The sequence below is a fragment of the Ochlerotatus camptorhynchus genome, unplaced genomic scaffold, assembly GCF_037179485.1.
Source record: "Ochlerotatus camptorhynchus isolate MF236.1 unplaced genomic scaffold, CSIRO-AGI_Acam_v1.1 ptg000182l, whole genome shotgun sequence".
Lineage (NCBI taxonomy): Eukaryota > Metazoa > Arthropoda > Insecta > Diptera > Culicidae > Ochlerotatus > Ochlerotatus camptorhynchus.
In genome coordinates this window covers 864,035-886,333 of record NW_027040672.1, presented here as the reverse complement: position 1 = coordinate 886,333, position 22,299 = coordinate 864,035, and the positions used below count along the sequence as shown (strand labels likewise).

Here is a 22,299-nt window from a genome sequence, read left to right as displayed (position 1 = left end):
TTCCCAAACATTACGATCAAATTCTGCTGCATTGTATAAACGATCGAAATTATATTTTTTCTCCATCCAGTCTTCATTTTTTAATACAAGAGAATCAATATCAAACATTTTTAAAATGCTAAGGTGTCCTGTAAGATCACCTTCAAGGAAGTACTTTGTTCGTTGAATCCTTAAAGCGCTCCTTTCAACTTCTAATTGGATAAATTGATGCAACGGAATCAGATAAAGTAGAGCATCTAATGAAATACTCGGTGTGCTGTTCATTGCACCAGTTATTGAGAGAGTAGCTAGTCTTTGCAGTCTCCCCAGCTTCTTCTGAGCCGATTTTTCATTAGTTTTCGGCCACCAAACTAATGATGCGTAGGATATTCTGGGTCTTACAATCGTCAAATAAATCCAGTGGATCATTTTTGGTTTTAGGCCCCATTTCCTACCAAATGTTTTTTTACTTATCCAAAGAGCATTTATTGCCTTATTAACAACCTGCTCTATATGTGAATTCCAGTTAAGTTTACTGTCAAGAATGACTCCCAGATACTTGACTGTTCGTGAAAGTTCTAAAGAGGTTTCTTTCAATTTTAAGTTATTTATAGAAAATTTCCTTTTCCGTGTGAACGATACAATAGTGGTCTTAGAAGGGTTTATATTCAACCCTTCTTTAGCGCACCACGACGAAACATAATTTAAAGCAGTTTGCATTCTATTTGAAATGATATTATCAAATTTTCCTCGTACTATTATGACTATGTCATCAGCAAAGCCAATTATCTCGAAGCCCTTTGCTTCTAAGTTTTTGAGAAGTTCGTCAACAATTAAATACCATAAAAGAGGTGAAAGCACACCTCCTTGAGGACACCCTTTTACAGCTCTAACTGTTATGGATGAGCTTCCAAGATTTGCTGAGATTTCTCTTTTAGAAAGCATCTCATTAATCCACTTAACGATGCTTTTGTCGAATCCACGCTTCAACATATTGTTTTTCATGGAGTTATAAGATGCATTATCAAATGCTCCTTCAATATCAATGAATGCTGCTAGTGACATTTCTTTTGATTCAAAAGATTTTTCTAGTTTTGTAACAAGCGTGTGAAGAGCTGTTACTGTTGATTTACCAGCTTGGTATGCAAACTGATATTTACTCAAAGGAATTGTAATCAAGTAAGTTGATTTTATATGCTGATCTATTATTTTCTCCATTATTTTTAGCCTAATGGATGATAAACTGATCGGCCTGAAGGATTTAGAAGAAGTTTTATCCTTTTTATTAGCCTTCGGAATAAATATAACCTTTACTTGACGCCAAGTTATCGGAATATAACTTAATCTTAAGCTTGCTCTAAACAAGCCTGTTAGAATGGGTGTCAAAGTTTCTTTTCCTTTCTGAAGTAGTACTGGAAAAATTCCGTCCCTACCTGGTGATTTGAAAGGAGCAAAAGAATCAATCGCCCATTCGACTCGTTTTTCTATAAAAATTTTATTGGCCAGATTACGAGCGTCTTTCCTGGCTATCTCTAACCCAGTCGATTCATTCATTGGTGTCTGAACTTCCGTCCTGATTTTTCCAGAGCCAGTTTGCGCTGCACGTGTATTTTGGTCTTCATTTGTGTTGGTAATTGAACATGGAAAGTGTGTTTTCATCATTGTTTCTAATGTTTCTTCCACAGACTTAGTAAAAGTGCCGTCTTCATTTTTAAGAGTTCCTAAGCCATTTGAATGATCTTTTGAAAGGACTTTTTGCAATCTGGCAGCAACTGGAGTATTTTCAATGTTTTCACATGTATGCCTCCAGTCCTTCCTTTTAGATCTTCGGATTTCCTTATTATAAAATTCTAATGCCCTTTTAAAGTATGCTAAAAGTCTAAATCATGGTGTACAAAATCCTTATAAAACCGAAATTGTTACTTGGGATGATACCACCACCAATCGATTCAGTAGAATTTTTCCTTTGAGAATATGTATAACATATTGACTGAAACCGTTTGGCAGTCGAGATATTCAATTTAGTCGCGGTTTTGTCATTTTTTGCCCAGTGTGCGGTGTAGGCATCGAATTGAAAACATTAATTCCTTTAAAGTATAATGAATTCTGTGAAGCACTAGTCAAGATATATATGGTGTTCTTATTTCATCCGCGTTTCTAGTATTATATCAGGCGTAACATTTGATAACGGCACAAAAACTTTTTAAGGTCCCCCCTCCACCCCCCCCCCCCAACATCATCGGATAGGGGCAACTCTCACCTTTCCGGAAGTGGTATTGGTTTGCGTGGGCGTACTTTGGTTAGCGTGAAAAGGGCCTTAGAATGTTTGTTTAAAATTGCTATTGTGCCGTTATCAAATGTTACGCCTGATATCTATGAAAATCACTTCCTCTTTCAATTCGATCACTCAAATATCGAGGCAGCAAATCCTTCACTACTTAAAAAATGAACGCCACCAGTCAAATATACAATTCTAGCGTCACTTTTCAAAAGGTCCAAAGTAACAAATGTAAACAAATCAAGTTAAGCGGTACAAACTATTGCTCTTCTATCATTGTATGTGCTACAAAAATATCCATCCAAATTTACTTTCATTTATTTATTTGTTTATTTATTTATTTATTTATTTTTTTTTATTTATTTATTTATTTATTTATTTATTTTTTTTTTATTTTTTTACTTTTTATTTATTTATTTATTGATTTATTTATTTATTTATTTATTTATTGATTGATTTATTTGTTTATTTATTTATTTATTTATTTATTTTATTATATTTCGTCAACCAACGCAGACTTATTTTATTTCGACAACAACGTAGTTATTTTGTCAACTTTGGAAAAGAGGTTAAAAGTAAAATTTTGTCTTTAAAAAAATCAAGCAGTGTCAGCTTTCCTATTTTTTTATGAGTGATAATGCCTTATGGAGTAAAAATATTGTTTTCGTTTATGCCGAGACATTGTAAAGTCAATGGTTTCGCAATATTGATTGTAAGAGGCCATGGCCCATATTTTGCATAATTTTTGCGATGATGTTTTATGGCAAATAAATTTCGATTTCGGAGTTGCCGAGAAGGTGCATGGAAATTTATTTTTGATAAAAGTTCTGTGGAGTCAATGCGCTGCGAAACGATATCGTTTACAAATGAAACCATTGCATATTCACGACGCTCTTTTAATGTTTGTATGTTTATAAGCATGCAGCGTGCTTCATATGATGGAAGAGGAAATGATGTCCAACCTAATTTACGGAGAGCGTATATTAGAAATTGTTTTTGTACGGATTCTAATCTTTCTTCGTGTGTGATTGAAAAAGGAGACCATACAATGCTGCAATATTCCAGTATTGATCTCACATAGGCAATATCTAGTGTTTTAATTGTGTATGCGTCCTGAAAGTTATAGCAAAAGCGCTTGATAAAGCCTAGCATGTTATTTGCTCTGTGCATAATTGTGTTTTAATGGTCTATGAAAGTTAGTTTAGAGTCTAAAATAATTCCTAAATCCCTAACTCTTTCACATTTTTCTACATTTTGATTTCCTAGTGCAATTGAAATATTTGAAGTTGTTCTTTTCCTGCTAAATGAGATTAAGTTGCATTTTTTTACATTCAATTCTAGTAGACTTCTTTTGCACCATATGTAGAATATGTCTATTTCATTCCGGAATATATTGATGTCTTCTTCATTTCTTATTTCCAAAAAGAGCTTCATGTCGTCGGAATAAATAAGCAATTTAAGTTTTTTGAGAATGAAAGAAATGTCGTTTACGTATAGAATAAAAAGAAGAGGTCCCAAATGAGAGCCTTGGGGGACGCCTTAAATTGGACTCGATTTCTTTCCGTTGAATTTAATTATTTGTTGGCGGGTAGTTAAATATGATTCAAGCCATTTTAGGAGCCCTGTAGCATTGGTATGTCTATGCGGTCAAATGTCTTGCTAAAGTCTGTATAGAGAGCTTCTACGTGGTTTCCATTATCCATTGCATTCAATGAGTAGTCTATAAATTCAAGTAAATTTGTCGGAGTCGAGCGACCCTTGAAAAAGCCGTGTTGCATGTCAGTAATTCTATTTTTGATTCTGAGAAATAATTTTTCGTTGACAATTGCCTCGAAAAATGTAGGAATGCTAGAGATAATGGCTATACCACGATAATTACGTGCGTCAGATTTTCGGCCAGATTTAAGATAGTCATAAGTCAAAAATTGTCCAATGTACAATTTGAAACATGATTGTTACTTCGGTCATTCGGACTGCCCAACATGATTGGTGCTCATTTTCTAAAGACGCGGCCAATCTAAAGTTAGGTACTCTACTCTGAAATATGTGAAAAGGAATCTAGTAACATGTAAACAAAACGTCGAATGTAACACTCATTGATTATGTCATTGAGAAAAATCGCCCAATGTAACATGTCTAATGTACAACTTGACTTGTCAAAACGTCCTATGTGTTTTTTTCTCTTTATTGTAGCATGAAATTCAAAGTAAAATTGTGATTTTACCGTTTCTACTGAATTTTCAACGTTGTTATTCACTGACTACATTAAAAATGGTATTGCAAAATGTATTGTTTCTTAACAGTTAAATAATAATCTGTCGAACTTCAACTTCGAACTATCTCAAAATAGCAGCTATGTTACATTGGTCTATTTGAAAAGCGACGCAAGAATTCTTTGCTTCACCGACAACCATTGTCAGGCGTCTAGCATCAAAGTTGAGGAAGTGAATCTATTACATCTCAAAATCAAACACATTATTTTCTTCTGCAAGCGCTGTAATCCCGATATTTGTGTTTCATTGGCCAGAAATGTTCACTAGAAGTGGAAGAATGATACAAAACACCAGAATTGCCCTTCGTCATGCCACGCACAACTGTAATGCCCGAGAACCAGTCACCATCGATAACTTCGATGATGATGCGATGATTGATTCTTTGACATAAATAGCAACACCGCCAGTGTGTCTAGAATGTGATAAACAAGTCAACAACAATATATCCCGGAATAAAGGGTGTATTCGATAAAAATTGCACACCAAAAATCTTCTGTAACTTTTGAAAAGTAATTCCAGTAGTTCCAGTCATGTCCTTGAAACTAGAAATTGCCCGTGAAAAAAAATTTGTGCACTTACAATCAAAATCCAGAGGCGTCCTACCCCCTCCACAGGCGTCGCTAAAAAGCTTTGAATTGCAAATACAACTGTGTCTCGTGTGATAAGAACCTTCAAGAAGCATTTGAGTGCCCGAAGGAAGAAAGGAAATTGTCGTAAAAGTGATCCAATGGACAGTAAATGGCCAGGAAAGTGGTGCAACAATTCAAGAACCGTCCAAACATGTCAATTCGAGATGTCGCTAAAAAAGTCCAAGGTGTCAGTCGGTTTTGTGCAGAAATCCAAGAAGCGTACTGGATTACATGTTTACAAGGTGCAAAAAGCCCCAAACCGGAATGAAAAGCAAAACATCACTGCGAAAACCCGCGCCCGGAAACTTTACACGAAGTTGCTCACCACATCGTGTTGCATCGTGATGGATGACGAAACTTACGTCAAGGCCAACTTCCGTCTACTTCCTGAGCAAGAATATTTCGTTGCCAAGTTCCGGAGGATGTTCGAAAGAAGAAATTATCGAAATTTGCAAGGAAATTCCTGATATGGCTGGCGATTTGCGGATGTGGTGAAATAAGCGCTCCCTTCATCACTTCCGGAACAATCAACGGTACGATTTACACGGAAGCGTCTCTTGCAATTCATAAGGAAGCACAAAGGATCAACTCTGTTTTGGCCTGATCTAGCATCCTGCCCGTACGCTCGAAACGTGTTGGAGTGGTACCGAGCTAACGGAGTCAGTTTTGTACCAAAAGATATGAACCCACCAAATTCACCGGAAGGCTACAAAATGGCGAGTGACAATCTGGAAGGAGCGATATACCTAGCTCCGGTCCTCACAAGTTCCTACCTCACCAGTGCCAAACTTCGAGGGGAAAACGCTCCCCGCCATCGTGGAGTTGGTCTCCTACTTAGCGTTCAGGCAAGTGCTGCGCTCATCAAGTGGGAGCCTATTAATGAGAGGATAATCGTTGCCAGATTTAGAACACGGGTTCGTAACCTTACCATAATCCAATGTTATGCGCCAACCGATGCTGCCGAGCTACAGGACAAGGAGAATTTTTACAGTCAACTGAATGCCGTCGTGGATAAAGTTCCAAAGGGTGACATCAAGATCTACACTGGCGACTTCAATGCGAAGATCGGCTCCGACAACACGGACTATGAGCGTGTCATGGGACGCCATGGTCTCGGTGAAATGAGCGAGAACGGTGAGCTGTTTGCAGAATTTTGTGGCAATAACGACATGGTGATCGGGGGCTCGCTCTTCCCCCATCGGCCAGTGCACAAAGTCACGTGGGTTTCCCGTGATGGACATACCGAGAATCAGATCGACCACATCTGCATCAGCCGAAAATGGATACGGAGCCTTCTTGATGTCCGGAATAAACGCAGCGCCGACATCGCGTCTGACCATCACCTTCTAATCGGTGAAATCCGCCTACGCATGGCGCGGATCCAGCGACGAGAGGAGAGACTCGGGCGGCGGTTCAACACACGCCGACTTGAAGATCCAGCGGTAAAAAGGTCTTTTGTTCAAGAACTTGAGACTCGAGCTGCGGACGTTCCAGAAGGTGGCAGCGTAGAAGAACAATGGACGGCCATCAAGAATGCCTTTATAGAAACAAGCGAGAACAACTTGGGTGAGCTGCGCACCCAGAGGAAAGAGTGGATCACAGATGAAACCTGGCGGAAGATTGAGAAGCGTAGAGAAGCAAAAGCCGCGATAGAGCGGCGAGAACCAGAGGAGCCAAGAACGAAGCCCGTCAACGGTACTCGGCTCTAGAGAAGGAAGTCAAGCGCTCTTGCAGACGGGACAAGCGAGCGTGGGTGAACTCCCTGGCCGACGAAGGGGAGAAAACCGCAAACACTGGCGATATACGCCTCCTCTACGATATCTCACGACGCCTGAGTGGAGCAAGGATGAACCCGAGGATGCCAGTGAAGGACACGACTGGACAATTGCTTACCGACCCCACTGACCAGCTGAAACGCTGGTTTGAGCACTTCGAACAACTTCTTCAAGTTTCGACGGCTAACCAGCCATCAACATCTCGGCATGATCCGCCTAGGGTGCGGCGCATCACTCGCGTCAATTCCGAGGCCCCATCACTGCAGGAGATTGAAGCAGCTATCCGAAGCATGAAATCCAACAAGACTCCAGGGGTCGATCACATATCAGCAGAGATGCTCAAAGCTGACCCCATGCTATCCGCTCAAATGTTGCATCAACTATTCTGTAATATCTGGGACACCGCGACTTTTCCGGCCGACTGGATGCAGGGCATCTTAGTGAAGGTCCCAAAGAAGGGGGATCTGACTGTGTGCGACAATTGGCGAGGCATCATGTTACTGTGTATTGTTCTCAAAGTTCTGTGCAAAGTTATCCTGAATCGGATACAGGAGAAGATCGACGCGACTCTCCGACGGCAGCAGGCAGAATTCCGTGCCGGAAGATCTTGTGTGGACCATATTGTCACGCTCCGCATCATCCTGGAGCAGGTCAATGAATTCAAAGAGTCCCTTTATTTGGTATTCATTGACTACGAAAAAGCTTTCGACCGTCTCAATCACGAGAATCTGTGGGGCGCCCTGAGACGCAAGGGAGTCCCGGATAAAATCGTCAACCTCATCGAAGCGCAGTATGAGGCTTTCACGTGCAGAGTTCTGCATAACGGAGCCTTGTCCGAGCCTATCCGGGTAGTCGCTGGTGTGAGACAAGGATGTATACTATCACCGCTACTGTTTCTCATCGTAATCGACGAGATCATGGTAGGTGCAATTGACCGTGTACCGAACCGTGGGCTGCTTTGGCAGCCTATCACCATGCAGCATCTCAACGACTTCGATTTGGCTGATGATGTTGCTCTACTAGCACAACGGCGCTCTGATATGCAGAGTAAGCTCAATGACCTAGCCGAACGCTCCTCTGCGGCGGGTCTCACCATCAACGTCAACAAGACCAAATCGTTGGATATCAACACGGGCAACCCTTCCAACTTTACGGTAGCGGGGCAAGCAGTGGAGAAGGTCGAAAGTTTCCAATATCTTGGCAGCCAAATAGCGTCGGACGGCGGGACCAAGAGCGACATAGGTGCTCGTATCAAGAAGGCTAGGGCTGCCTTTGCGAGTTTACGAAACGTATGGAGATCCAACCAGACAAGTCAACGCACCAAAATCCGAATTTTCAACTCGAACGTGAAATCTGTGTTGTTATACGCCAGCGAGACGTGGTGTGTATCAGCGGAGAACACTCAAAAGCTGCAGGTCTTCATCAACCGATGCCTGCGGTATATAATTCGTGCCTGGTGGCCTCACAACTGGATCTCGAATGCCGAGCTCCATCGTCGATGTGATCAGAAGCCGATAGCAACAGAAATTCGAGAGCGAAAGTGGAGGTGGGTCGGCCACACACTTCGACGGGGCGGAAACGAAATCTGCAAGCAAGCGCTGGATTGGAATCCAGCAGGACATTGCAGTAGAGGCAGACCCAGGGGCTCATGGCGGCGGAGCCTCAATAAGGAAATTAAGCAAGTCGATAGAAATCTGACCTGGGCCCAGGTCAAGGCAAAAGCGAGCAGCCGCCCAGGATGGAAGTCTTTCACGTTGGCCCTTTGCACCGCTGGTGGTGCACAGGACCCTTAAGTAAGTAAGTAAATTCACCGGAACTTTGCCCAATTGAAAATTTCAGGGCAATTATGAAGACGGAACTTTGCAAACATCCAAAAACTGTAAAAAAAAAGACCTGGAGTTGAAGAAAATTTGGGTAAAAACAACATAAACACTGGAAAAATCGGTTGTACTAAACTTGATGGGTGGAGTGAAAAAGAAGGTGTGGGCATTCGGGATGGGAGACGAAATTGAATAAAACAAATTTTGATAATTATAACTCATTTGTAGTTTTTCATTTCCTGAAAATTTCATGAAAATCCGATAATCGGTTTAATTTTGGCGAGTAAATATGCGTGTGCCATTTTTGTCGAATGCACCCTTTACTATACTGATCAAATGCTTCAGTTTCTACAATATGAGTTTCAGCTAATAAAACTAAAAGTGGACGTTTTTCCTCAACAATCTGACGTTATGCTGCGTAGTTTGTTGACAACCCCGCAATATTCAAACACAGAATATCAAATTGATTCACATTCCTGGAACTTGGCTAGTATTTATTGAAATGCAAGCTGCTTTTCTTCTGATCAAAAAGTCTTTTATAGAGTAAACATTCAGAGCTAAATGTGGCATGGTTGACGTCCAAGTTCATTTTACGTTCTTTATTAATTTTCAAATAATTAACACATGTCAATACAGTTAGTGGTGCCGATGGTGTAGTGGTAAGCACGATTGCCTCTCACCCCAAAAGGCTTGGGTTCAATCCCAGTCAGCGCCACCGGGATTTTCTGAGTCATAAAGTCTCTGATCACGCTTTCCTTCGGAAGGGAAGTAAAGCCGTTGGTCCCCGGTCCATGAGTTTTGGGTCGATAGGTAGGGCCCAGGTGTGGGTGCTACCTCCCTGGCGTTGGTAGCATTGGTACTCAGTACGGAAAACGATATCGACGGAAAACAAATCAAGGAAATATGTCAATACAGTTGACGTACACTCCGACGTTTTGCGTTGTTGGCTGCACCTGGGGCACCTCTTACATTATATAATCATAATACATACACAGAGAAAAAATACCCTAAATTTAAGTTCTTTTTACTTAATTTTGAGTAATTTTGAGTTTTGCATCCCACTCTCACTTTTTGTTGTTGTCAAAAAGGGAACGAGAGATTCGACTTTCTCAAGACTATCGTTCAATAAGCTACTAGTGGGTATATGAGATATTCTCAAATTTGAGTCAATTGAACTTAATTTTGGGTAGGAAATACTCACGAGTAAGTAATTATTTTTGCCGTAGTCAAATGTAAACTGCTTTAAATGTGCGCTGGAGGACTAAGATCTTTAGATCAGACTTTCACGGAAGTTAAAGGATATGTAGTTTTTGGGAGAGGATACTTATTAGTACTCAAATCTGTAAATGTTAACTTCTATCAACTCAGGACAGCATCATGAGCTTCAGGAAAATGATGAAAAATTATAAAAAGTACAGTGAATTTTCGGGAAGTCCAGAGAGCTGTAGTTTCATTGTTTTCAGGGGTGCTTCAAATATTTTGAGCAGCTTCGTTAATTAATTGTAAGAACTTTCAAGAAGTGCCGAGGAATTATAGAATATTCTGAGAATTCTAGAAATGTTACAAAAATTACTAAAAAGCTGTGGGATCTTTAGAGAAGATTCATGAATATCAGGAAAATTATAGGAACGTAAGAATTTCGGGAACTTCGTAAAGGAACGAATACTTCAGGAACGTCTAGAGAAGCTCAGTGTATTTTATGGATTTTAAAGGAAGACCCTATGAGTTTCAAGGAAGTATGCATTAAAAACTTCAAGAAAATTAGAAAGTTCTTAAGAATGTCTAGAGAACTCTATTGAAGATTAGAGATCTTAAGAACAGTTTCGTCATCTGCAGGGAAGCACCGAAAAATTTATAAAAGTCTAGGCTTACAGGGAATTTAAAAATCTAGGAGAATTCTTAAATCTGTGGCGGCTTTTTTGTCTTAAAAAAAAGTGCAGATTACAGTTTTGTCATCGTCAACGTTTCGATCCAGGGGAGGAGATTTTTATCAGAACTAGTATTAGATAAAATAGGATGACTTTTTGCGCTGAACACGTTTGACATAAAACTTAGTAGCGTTTAGTATTTTTAAGTTTTATGGCCAGCTAATTGCAGAAAAGTTTGACCCGTATCATAGTTTAGTTAGAGGTAACCTCCTCAAATTACAATCATAGGCACTACTTAACCTTTCTGTTGAATTAGGAAAAATTTGCACAGTGTTTTCAAACCAAAAATGACCCCAATGCATGAATGGATTTGAGATGGTCGGGCGCACATATGAAAAATCAGTGAGTAACCAGCTCTTAATGTACCGTGACAGCACTGATGGGAACTTTAAATTGAAAATATAAAAAAAAAATTGACATAAATCCGTGCTCGGATGATGGATTTGACTTTACTTACCGGTATATAGCGCGCGTATGTTATTATTTGCATCGAATTTCTATGTTGCCACACAAGCCAGCCCAGCAGCTTCGATTTGCAAAAAAGCGAGGGTGGTAGTAAGGAGGCCATGGTAAGATTACGGAAGACGATAGCAAATGGTGGGATGGGGGGAGAGGGGGGGGGATTCCCAAGAAGATGGCAGACGATTCACTCAATAATGGGCTTCTCGTTGCTGCAATTGTAGGAATAAATGAAACGACATCCCAAACGAAACCGTGTTCAAAGGTAAAAGAAAAACTACAAGACAAAATAAACAATAATCGATTATATCGACTGCGCGAATGTGATGATTGCGGTCGGTGTGATTTCGTTGGATTGTTTACTTGCTTTGGCTCTCTGCTCTGCGCTGAATGTGTATTGCTTGCGAATTGAATTGGATTGCTTTATTTTCGAGTGATGATCATTCCCACTCGAACACTGCCTTGCACGGCGGTGAGAACCAATACCACCACCGAATGACTCACCAACTAGTGAAACGGGATTGATTTTGCTACTCCTAAATTTGATCCCTCAGCAGAATAAGTGACAACTCGTGTGAAAATCACTCACTTTCATCTCTAAATATACATACGAACTGAACCGTCTCAAAGGCTTGATATGTCGTTTCGGAAGGCCGCGAGATTCCGACGATGACGACGACGACGACGAAGGCGATTACCGATTTTTATACCCGTTTGTTTTTGTGATTGATCTGGCTTAAACTGTCTGGGCCTCTTCAATCTGAGCTCGGAGTAGAGTTTGGAGTCACCTTTTAAGTGGTCGTAATTAATTTTTCTGGCTTCTGGTTATCGCTCGCCGCCCGAGAGCAGTGAGCGGTCCGGTTTCTGTCATTTGATGATCAGTCTGCTCATGCTACGTTTCATTTCGTTCTCTTTCAGGCCATGTCCGGTTTCTTGATGATGCTCACGCAGAATGGGAAACTGCTCTACATCTCCGATAATGCCGCCGAGTACCTGGGACATTCGATGGTAAGTTTTGTACTTTGTCGTAGACTTTATAGAAGCATTTTTCCTGTACCCATACTTTCAATTATAAACTCTGTCGCATCGTGAGCGGTCTCATGTCTATTTAACAAACTGTACCTCCGCGAAACGTTTTGCAACTTGATACCTATCTCACACCTCATGCTTCTGATTATCTTCTAGTTGGTTCAAATATTATGCTTCCTGGTGGGAAGTCCAGTCAAGATCTGCAACTTTTGTGCCACCCACTAGGTACTAACGAATGATTAAAAACGTGTCACTTAAGCTTTTCAAGACACTTGGGACTACCCATAAGATGGGATTCTACAACTGCTTCCAAGAATTGTCTGGAAAACACTATTTTAATCAATGCGGTTTATCAACAACATCCGGATCGACAACGGTAATTTCCAATAGTGACATAGCTTCCTGGAAATGCCACGTGTCCATTCTGATTCAACTCACCAAGTAACGTTGTCACCCACCATCAGCCCGGTCGTCGTCGTCGTCGTCAGATTACCGGCCAGCTTTATTTATGCAATTATTTATCCGCTGATCTTATCAGGTAGTGACGCGTCGTTCATAAACAAACCGCCTAACAAGCCTTCAAGAGCGAGTGATTGTGTGCTAGCCAGGTACCACCTTCTCCGTGGTGGTACTAACAATTGTCGGTGCCCAGTCGTAGTTGCTATTTTTTCCTGTATGAGCTGCCCATCATACGAGGTATAGATGCGGTGAGTTTCCATTCATGTCACGTCGTTAATGAGCAAATAAATAAAGCGTGTACTTTAATTGATTTTCATCACTACTGAAACATACCCGAGTGGACACGGGTCTTCAAAGAACCCTGTGATGATTGTCTGGCTTCTTTGTATTTATAGGACAAACATCAAAATAGAGGATGACGTTGGGTGCAAATTTTAGCAAACGAAAAGAATTATTTTCCAAAGTCCGGGATGGCAATTCAGGATCTTAAACTTTTAAGCGTTTCTTGGTCGATCAACACTTGGGCACTTTCTTGATCATATTAATTACCATACGCTATTCCCTATGTCAGGTTTCCAAAGTTGCAAAGCCATACACTTTCTTACAAATCCTGAAGATAGGGTTTGTTTTATGTATTCGATATCTTGCATTGACTTTCTATGTATAAATTATATTGATTATGTTTTTGAAGCTCTTCCCAGGATTTCATTGAAATTATCTCATGCAACTCCTTCGATGATTTTTACTTGGGTTAAACTTGATCAAAGCTGTCTTCCGACTTTTCTTGAAATAATGTATGATTTTTTTCTGATATTTCCTACCGACAATTATTGGAAGACATTCTATTCGAGTGTCTAGTAGTTCGCACTATACAGTTTGGAAAAAGTTGTGTAAGTTTCTATTCAATATGTTGCAGCGTTATATATCATACAATATTACGGATCATGTAAAATGTTGAGACATAAAAAAAAATATTACAAATATTGTATTCAACCGTCTATCTATGTTAGCAATATTTATTGCAAGATGGTGGTTTGCAGTGTTGCCAAAATCATCAATCAAATTATATGTTTCCGCTCTCATACGTTCTCAATATCATGTTTGATATTGCAACAAAATATCATTGTTGTTTATATATTTTTTAATAAGGCTCATTTGAATAAACTTTACAGAGCCGAGGATTCTTTTTCACTATACAAAACTTCGAAAAACTATATTCGAAAGGTATAACACAACAAACACTTTATCTTCCCCTATCCGATAAGCCTCCTCCAAGAGAAAAGGATCCACTGAAAGTAATTTCATTGTATGGCAGTATCGCCAACGGGGGGCAGAGTGCTTCCATTGAAGCAATGGAGGCAAAGCATGGTCATCACTCACACACTCAGCATGAAACGGCTGCTTTCCAAAGTCGACGAAACATCGACCAAAAGAACTGCTGATGAAGAACAATGAGGAGGGCAACACAAAGGTTGCTCTAAACAAAACAAAATATCATCTTCTTTCCTTTATTTAACGTTGGTCTCTGTTCCGCAATCTAGTGCCAATCACCGACGGACATCGATTGCCGTCAATGGAAGGCAGCTTCCACACCTGCGTAGAATATTGCACCCATTCAACACACATGGGCTGGGACCAACGACTTTACTTCCCTTCCGAAGGAAGACATGACCATAGATTTTTAAGCCTCAGAAAAATCCCACCGACCTTGGCTGGGATTGAACCCAGATCCATTGGGGTGAAAAAGCAGTCACGCTTACCACTACACCAGCGGCGCTGGCACAAAATATCAGGATTGATATTAATTTTACAAGTTTATTTGATATTGCTAGACAATTTACAACATGTAGAAATGAAGCTGGCCATATAGAAGGTTACTGTCTTGAGCAAAGTTGTTCAGGTAACTAAGTCCTTTCGGATGATAGTCATATTATTTCAGAACCCTCTCACTACGCAGTGCTAGTGTGCACATGGACTTCCTTAATGTTATGTTATGTTCCTTGTTATGTCTCCAAAGCTTGTCGATATATGATGTTGCTGTGCACTGTGAGAACAGGAACCAAAAAAGGGATGACGTATAGACGCCGAAAATCGATGTCAGAAGCCATTTTGGAATCCAACATGGCAGCCATCGGTTCAAGAAAAACTGTCAAATATCCTACAATATGTATATTTTTGGAAAGGGGATGACGTGTAAAGGCCGGAAATCGATGCCAGACGTCATTTTGGAAACCAAGATGGCGGCCATCGGTTTAAGAAAAACCGTCAAATACCCTACAATACGGGTATTTCCGGAAAAGGAATAACGTGTAAAGGCCGGAAATCGATGTCAGACGCCATTTTCAAATCCAAGATGGCGGCAGTCGGTTCAAGAAAAACTGTCAAATACCCTACAATATGGGTAGGGGCCAGAGGCCAGAAATCGATGCCAGACGCCATTTTGGAATCCAAGATGGTGGCCATCGGTTCAAGAAAACTGTCAAATACCCTACAACATGGGTGTTTTTGGATAGGGGATGACGTGTAGAGACCGGAAATCGATGTGAGACGCCATTTTGGAATTCAAGATGGTGGCCATCGGTTCAAGAAAAACTGTCAAATACCCTACAATATGGCCGGCAGCTCAAAATGTTATAGTCATACTGTACTGGACATATTTCAGCATGTAAGATGTACAACAAAAATGAGCTGTGTTTGTTCACATCGACTGATACTGAGTGGTTGCGGTACAAGCACATATCGTCGATAATAGACGATTGTTGTGTATCAGAGAACGCTTGCGCAAAAAGACTAGGGTGGGGGAACGGATTCGAAACTCAAATGTCATTTGCCAAATACATCCGTAGACCATAGGTCCACCGTTGTATAATTGGCAATGCACCCGTGTACTGAATGGGAGTTGTGGGTTCGACTCCCACCGGTGCCCTTAGATTTTTTCGCAAATTTTCTCACACACACGTCTCTTACCGATGATATGTGCTTACCTCTCAGTATGTTCAAACTTTCCTATAAACAATATGGATATGTTTGGAAAGGGGGTGAAAATCGATGCCAGACGTCATTTCGGAATCCAAGATGGCGGCCATCGGGTCAAGAAAAATTGTCAAATATTCTACAATATAAGTATTTCCGAAAAGGAAACGACGTGTAGAGGTCGGAAATCGATGTCAGATTCAATTTTGGAATCCAAGATGGCGGCCGTTGGTTCTATAAAACTGTAAAATACCCTACAATATGGGTATTTTTGGAAAAGGAACGATGTATAGAGGTCGGAAGTCGATGCCAGACGTCATTTCGGAATCCAAGATGGCGGCCATTGGATCAAGAAAAACTGTCAAATACCCTACAATATGGATATTTCCGGATAGGGATTATAACGCCAACATAAGTAATATAAAAATGAAACGCCTCTAGCGACAAAGTTCCCAATTAAACGTGAATCCAGTGGCACAAGCTTGTTAGTCTAACCCAGTACAACAACTTTGTCCAAGACAGTATAGCTTTATGTATTGAAACAAATGAGATAATCCACCACAGCCCCTATTAGTGAAAATACCATAAGCTGTGGGTATCCTTATTCGCGGTTCCTTATTCACGCCCCCGTTATCCCGGCAATAAAGGCCCAAACGCAATATGGGTGCAAGCGGAACGGAAACAGAAAGCTGGACAGTTGTCACAAATGACATCAAGATGCCTAACCAAAGTCGATATGGTTCTAACTAGTTTTCAATCCGACAAGTTGGCTTACTCAGATCGGGCTTTTCCGCTGCCACTGCCGTTCCACTTCCGCTGTCATTGCTCTCGGGCCTTAAGAATTCCTGACTTTACTGTGCTTCCATCTATTAACGTCTCTTTAAATAAACCACCTTGAGGAGGTGGATATTGTTCATTCAAGACGGCCAAATCGCAACCAGCACCAAACCGATTAGCTTCCGCAGGTAGCGATAATCACGGGCTACTTAGAGTTGGCTACTTAGAGTTGTCATTATCATCACTGACACTAGCGACTTATAAACAAAAGTACATTAGTGACGACGATGATCTTGTTCGCATTACTGACGGCAAATATCACCGCCAGCAATCCCACCGGGCACCGTGTGGAAGTAAGAATCGGATGCACAGAGGTCGCAAATCGCCGATCAGGGCAGAACCCAACAACCATTGATAGGCGTTCTTATGCACTTGCTTTACCCGGCTGACTGTACTGTGGTAGCCACATAGTTCTGTCAAAATCTCAGCATTTTCATTGATCCATTGAACCGAATCGTCAAAGCGGACAGAAGGATCTCGGCGGTGAAAGCTACTGCTGCTTTAAATGGTTCAATGGAAGAAAATGTTTCTAGTCGTACAGTCCGAAGAGACTTCCACGACATAAACCTCCATGGTCGCGCAGCCATGACCAAGCCTCTGATAAAATTCCAGAAAGCGGTGGTGTAATGAGCATGAAGGATGGACTGTGGAAGAAGGTTATATGGTCAGACAAGTCATCGTTTAAGGCTCTGAAACGTTTGATGGATTATTTTAACTTTTGGTTAAAATTTGACGGATGGAAAGTTTTCGATTAACCCTGCTATCCGAGCGTGGTTACTTCTGACAGACAAGAAGTTAAATTTTGACAACCTTGGCTAAATTTTTCTCTTAAACCGGTCGATCGACAGCCCAGGGATTTTGGAACATAGAAAATAACTTTCGAAATGTCATTTTTAACCACGAGTTAAATTTAACTCGGCAAATGGTTCAGAGCCTAAGCTGTTTCCAACCACGGGTAGGATTTAGATGTGGCGCTCACCGGAAGAAACTTACGATAAATACTGTCTGCTTCCCATTGTTAAGCACGGTGGAGGCTCGGTGATGGTGTCGAGCGCCATATCGTGGCATTATTATTATTAGGGCAAAGTAAAGGCCACTGATTATGAGCAAGTTAGACGACCAGATATTAGAACAGATGTGGACAAAATTTCAATTAGATTACTACAAAAAATCTGGCCACCGAAATTTCCTGTCGAATGAAATTGGAACCATAAAGCTTGGACCATTTTTCAAAAATTTATGATCATCTAAATTTTGACAAAATTTTCCCTGTTTCAATCATGTTGTATACCCCCTTTATTTACATCCAGGGAGCTTCAACAGGCTTGGTTTTAGTATAGGATCGTATAGATATTTGCGCTGATCGAAAGACTGTACAATTTTATATCACTGAAGAAGGCCAATCCCAAAGACCAAAACGTCTTTCATACAACGTCGTAGCTCCAGTATCCGAACAATTTAGTATTTTTAAATTTTATGGTGATTTTGATAGCTGATAGCTAGTACTCTAGTTTTAATAATAGGAATCTAACGTGTGTCTACTCCAAAGTTATAATCAGGGGCGCTCCATAAAGTGGGCGCTCATACAAAAAATCAGAGGGGAAAAGGCACAGCTACAAAGCAAGACCATACAACAGGTGGCAGGGTTCAATTCCCGGTCCGGTCTAGGAATTTTTCGGTTTGACATCTCGACTTCCCTGGGCATTGAGTATGATTGTACTTGCGCCACAATTATACTAATGGAAAAATGGTACAGGCATCGAAAGCTCGCAATTAATAATTGTGGCACTACATCTAGAACACTAAGTTGAGAGCACGCAAGGAGTCAACTCCAGGCGAGAGAAATTTCTTCTGAGCATTTCAGTAGATTACTCATATTGCATCTTAGCGTGATCTAGTTGCTTAACTCAGCATAATGCTTTTTTACATTTTCCCCCCTTAGAAATTTTGTCCTTCCGACTTTTTTTCCATTCCACATTTTGGCTCTTCAACCTTTTGTCCCACTAGAATTAATTCGATCTTTTGTACCACCAGAAATATTTCGACTTTTGATTCCACCATAATTAATTCGACCTTTTTCCCTCCGACCCTTTGTCCTTCGACTTTTAGTACTTCAACTGTCTTGTAAAGCATAGTAACAACATCATTTGGGTTTATTTCGGAATTGAATTAACGGATTTGAGAATGGTTTTCACTCTAGTGCATACTAAATATTTCTTCAAGATTCGGCCAAATGTCACCGGCCCATCATGTAGGATGTGGATGAAGGGCAAAATTCGCTTCTGAAGACATTCGGTTTTGCAAACCTTCGAGTTTGTCAGTGTCGAAAACCTTAGTCTTCTGGCCGCAGGTGCAAATTCCCTGCCAGATCATATATTTGCGTACGAATTTATCCGCAAAAACACATTTGAATCTGCCAGCGACACCTCCTCGAGCCTTCTCCTTCTACAATTTTGGTCCTGGAAGCTGTCCGAAGTCGGCCTATACATAGGTTTCATCATCCATAATTATGCACCCATCGGACTTTGTCAGCACGTTGTCATACAGCTTTCAAACACGGGTTCTATCTACTGTATTCTGTTTGAGTGATAGATTTTGTTGCCTACTGGCGCGGTTTGCCTGTAAGTCTTCGTGGTAGCGAATTCTCTGCACTACTACGAGCGGCATAATACTTTTTACTCAAATCGCGATCGGACATACCTGATGGACCTCACGACCTTTCCATGGAGCTGACGGTTGACAGTTCCACTCCGACGTTTACTTTGACTTCCGATTCTTCGTCAAGGTTTCCCTGTACATTTTGAACACGCGCCATACGGTGTTTCTAGGAAAATTTAACACTTTAGCCAGCTTGTACGCGGACCACGATAGATTTTTCAATTGACTGTTCACGATTTTTTTTTCTACGCTCCTGTTGCATGCGTCTGTCTCCAAAACAAGAGCGTTTCATAGATTGAAAAAATACATTGTTATTGTTATTTTCGTTGTCAACAAATAGACGTCAAAAGCATCCGAAAACGTCCATTAGGAGCGCTGTAATAAGCAAAAGAGTTTGTTTCACTACTAAGCGAGCCATGGTTTAAAACCTCCATAAAACTTTGAAAGCTATTTTTTATTCAATTTTGCTTTATATTAAAAAGCAAATTATCCGAACACGACATTTGCAAAAGATTTTAGTGTAAATTTATCTCAAACTTTCATGAACATGTTTGTGTCATGGTGTATTTTCACCCCTTTGACTACACTCAAAAAATTTATCACATATCTAATGGATGAAATCCATGTGAATTTCACATAGCTTTTCTGTGATCACATAGCAGCAAATCCCACCACAAAATCACATGAATATTATGAGGTCGATGAAATTCATATGAAAAATCACATACAATTAATGTGATTGCATAAATGTTATGTGTAATTCAGATGAATTCCATTAATTTTGATTATGGATGAAAATCATGTGCGTTTCCAATGGAAGCTACATGAAAACTTTTTTCGGTGTACATGTGTTAAACAAAATTCATCATTTTCATCCCAACTAAAAGGCTGGTTTGGTCAGTTGTAGATTAAATGCGCATTTGTTTTGTTTTCTCTTTTCAAAGATTTTAACAAATTCTCATAGTGATAACCATCTTGAAGGATCGTTAACTACACAACAAAGGAAAAAAAACCACGATAAACCTACCGAGAGCCCGAGATAAGAAACGCGTGTCATGTCGGTGTCCGACAGATGCCCATCTCCAGATCTCTCTCCCTCTCTCTCACCGAAAGCGCATCTCATAAACGAGCTGTCCTGATCGCAAAAACAAACACTGCTCGTCGGGTCAGTAATTACAGCGCAAACATGTTCATTTTGCGTTAAACTTGCAGTTACTTTCTTGAGTGCCTCCACCCCTCTCAAGATATGAAGCATGACGACGACCATGATCATCATCATCATCAGTGAGGTCTTGTGTCTTCCATCATGCGCGCAACACGGGTTCCACCTTCTCTTCCACCTGAGTGATCTTTATGACAGCGCACATTGGTACATACAGGTTGAAGCGAAGTGAGGAGGGGGGAGGTTAATTAATGCATATCAAACAGCAAAAAGCAACGCGCACACACAAAGTTGATTTACGCTCAGAAGCAACCAGTCAGCGCAGAAAATGAGCAGCGATACGGTACAACGGCTTTGAAAAAATAAAATAAAAATAAAACAAGGTGGAGTTGGACTGTTTTGTGGCTTTTGAGTACTTTTTTTTTTTTGCCTGTAACGGCCTCTCTGCCTGTCTGCCCGCGTCCTACCCGATGGCAGGGGGTGGAAAGCGAAACGGCAATGAATGACTCTTTTGCGCCGAACGCTGCGAGGTTTTCGCTTCTCGGTTGATGAGCTTCACGGCGGCGATGAGTTGTTGGGACCACCCCGAAAGGGGAGGGCTTTGCAGTTGATCTAATATGATGGATTTTCTGTAATTCCTTTTGACAGCTTTTCCTGCTGGGTTAAGTCGGAGCTGGAAATGGGCTCCGCTGAGTGACGGATGAAAGGTGTTCACGGTTGTGAACAAATCTTGTATTAGGAACGCCAAAATCTATGATGATACATGCAAATACCATATCACTTAGCTTGTTTCCAATGCGGCACAGCACCGGTTGTAAAACCAGCATATACATATCGTGTCCTCGTTTCCATTTTCCAATATCGCGCACTCATGTCCATACACAGCTACAAACGTCTTGGAGATATGCACATGTATCATTGCGAGTCCCCATGTCCGTTGCGGTGACAACGATCAGGATACACGATGCTAATATACGACTACGACGGCGCGATCTTGTTCCCATGCGACGATGACGACGACGAGGTTGACCAATTTTGCGCACAAGTCAGAGAAGAAGGAAGAAATCGCTCGCGCACATGTTCACATATTATTATCATATCTCATATTGAGGTTAGGTACAACCACGAAACCCATTCGCAAATAGACACCTATTTAAAGTTCACTAAATCTATTAGTACGTCACATAAATTATCCGGTAAAACGAAAGCGATTTGAGTCATGGGCTTTTCTTCGCCTCCTCGGTGCGCCTTCAACATGCCCCTTCGAGTTCCACCTCTTTTCAGTGGGAACTAGTGTGAGAGAGAGAGAGAGAGAGCGAGAGGTTGTGGATATGCCTAAACTTGGAACACATGTTTTACGCTCACTGTACAACCCAAACAAGAGCTGCGCATTCGCAGTCGAACAGGACAGGCAAACATTACGACAGACCACAACAGCGAGCGACTAGAGATTTGCATACATACCGTCACATGAAAACACCTGACAATTATGACAACCGCTCGGTAGTTTATGACTTATTACCTCGAATTTATTGCCATATCGAGCAAGTGCAGCGCTTCTCTAGCCGGCTCTAGTCGACAGAGAGTCAAGTTGTTTGTGAAAAATTTGTACAATTAAGCTTGGCTAGTTCTCAGTTTGTCATATTCGGATTGGTGACAGCTTCATAGTATGACGCACTGAATGAAATATCGGTTTGTGGAGAAAAGGATGGGATTACCTGGTTTTTGAATGGTTGTACAGCGCAGTAACGAAACTGTAATTATCATGAAAATAAAAGTTTAAACTAAAGAAAAAAATATCAGTTAAATTAGAAGAATTCAATATATATCAAGAAAATTTCGAGATAAGGTAGGCATTCAAAATATTTATTTATTTATTTCACTGTCTTCGATTTCTAAACACAATTCTTCTGACTGTTAACTTTTGTTGTTATCTAAATTCAACGTCTAAACAAATTCTTAGCCAAACATTTATTCACTTCACTGAACACACGGAAACATTCGAACAATGGACTGTTTTGGCCATAGGTGGTCCTGAAC

At 40.8% G+C, this 22,299-nt stretch overlaps 1 protein-coding gene across 1 annotated transcript in view; it reads left to right on the top strand.

Annotated features, from left to right (window-relative positions):
* dysf (dysfusion) overlaps positions 1–22,299 on the top strand; it is a 219,223-nt gene that overhangs the window by 164,392 nt on the left and 32,532 nt on the right. The window contains exon 5 of the mRNA XM_065222995.1: positions 12,060–12,149. Coding sequence (XP_065079067.1) covers positions 12,060–12,149 — 90 coding nt within the window. The remainder of the gene's footprint in view (positions 1–12,059; positions 12,150–22,299) is intronic.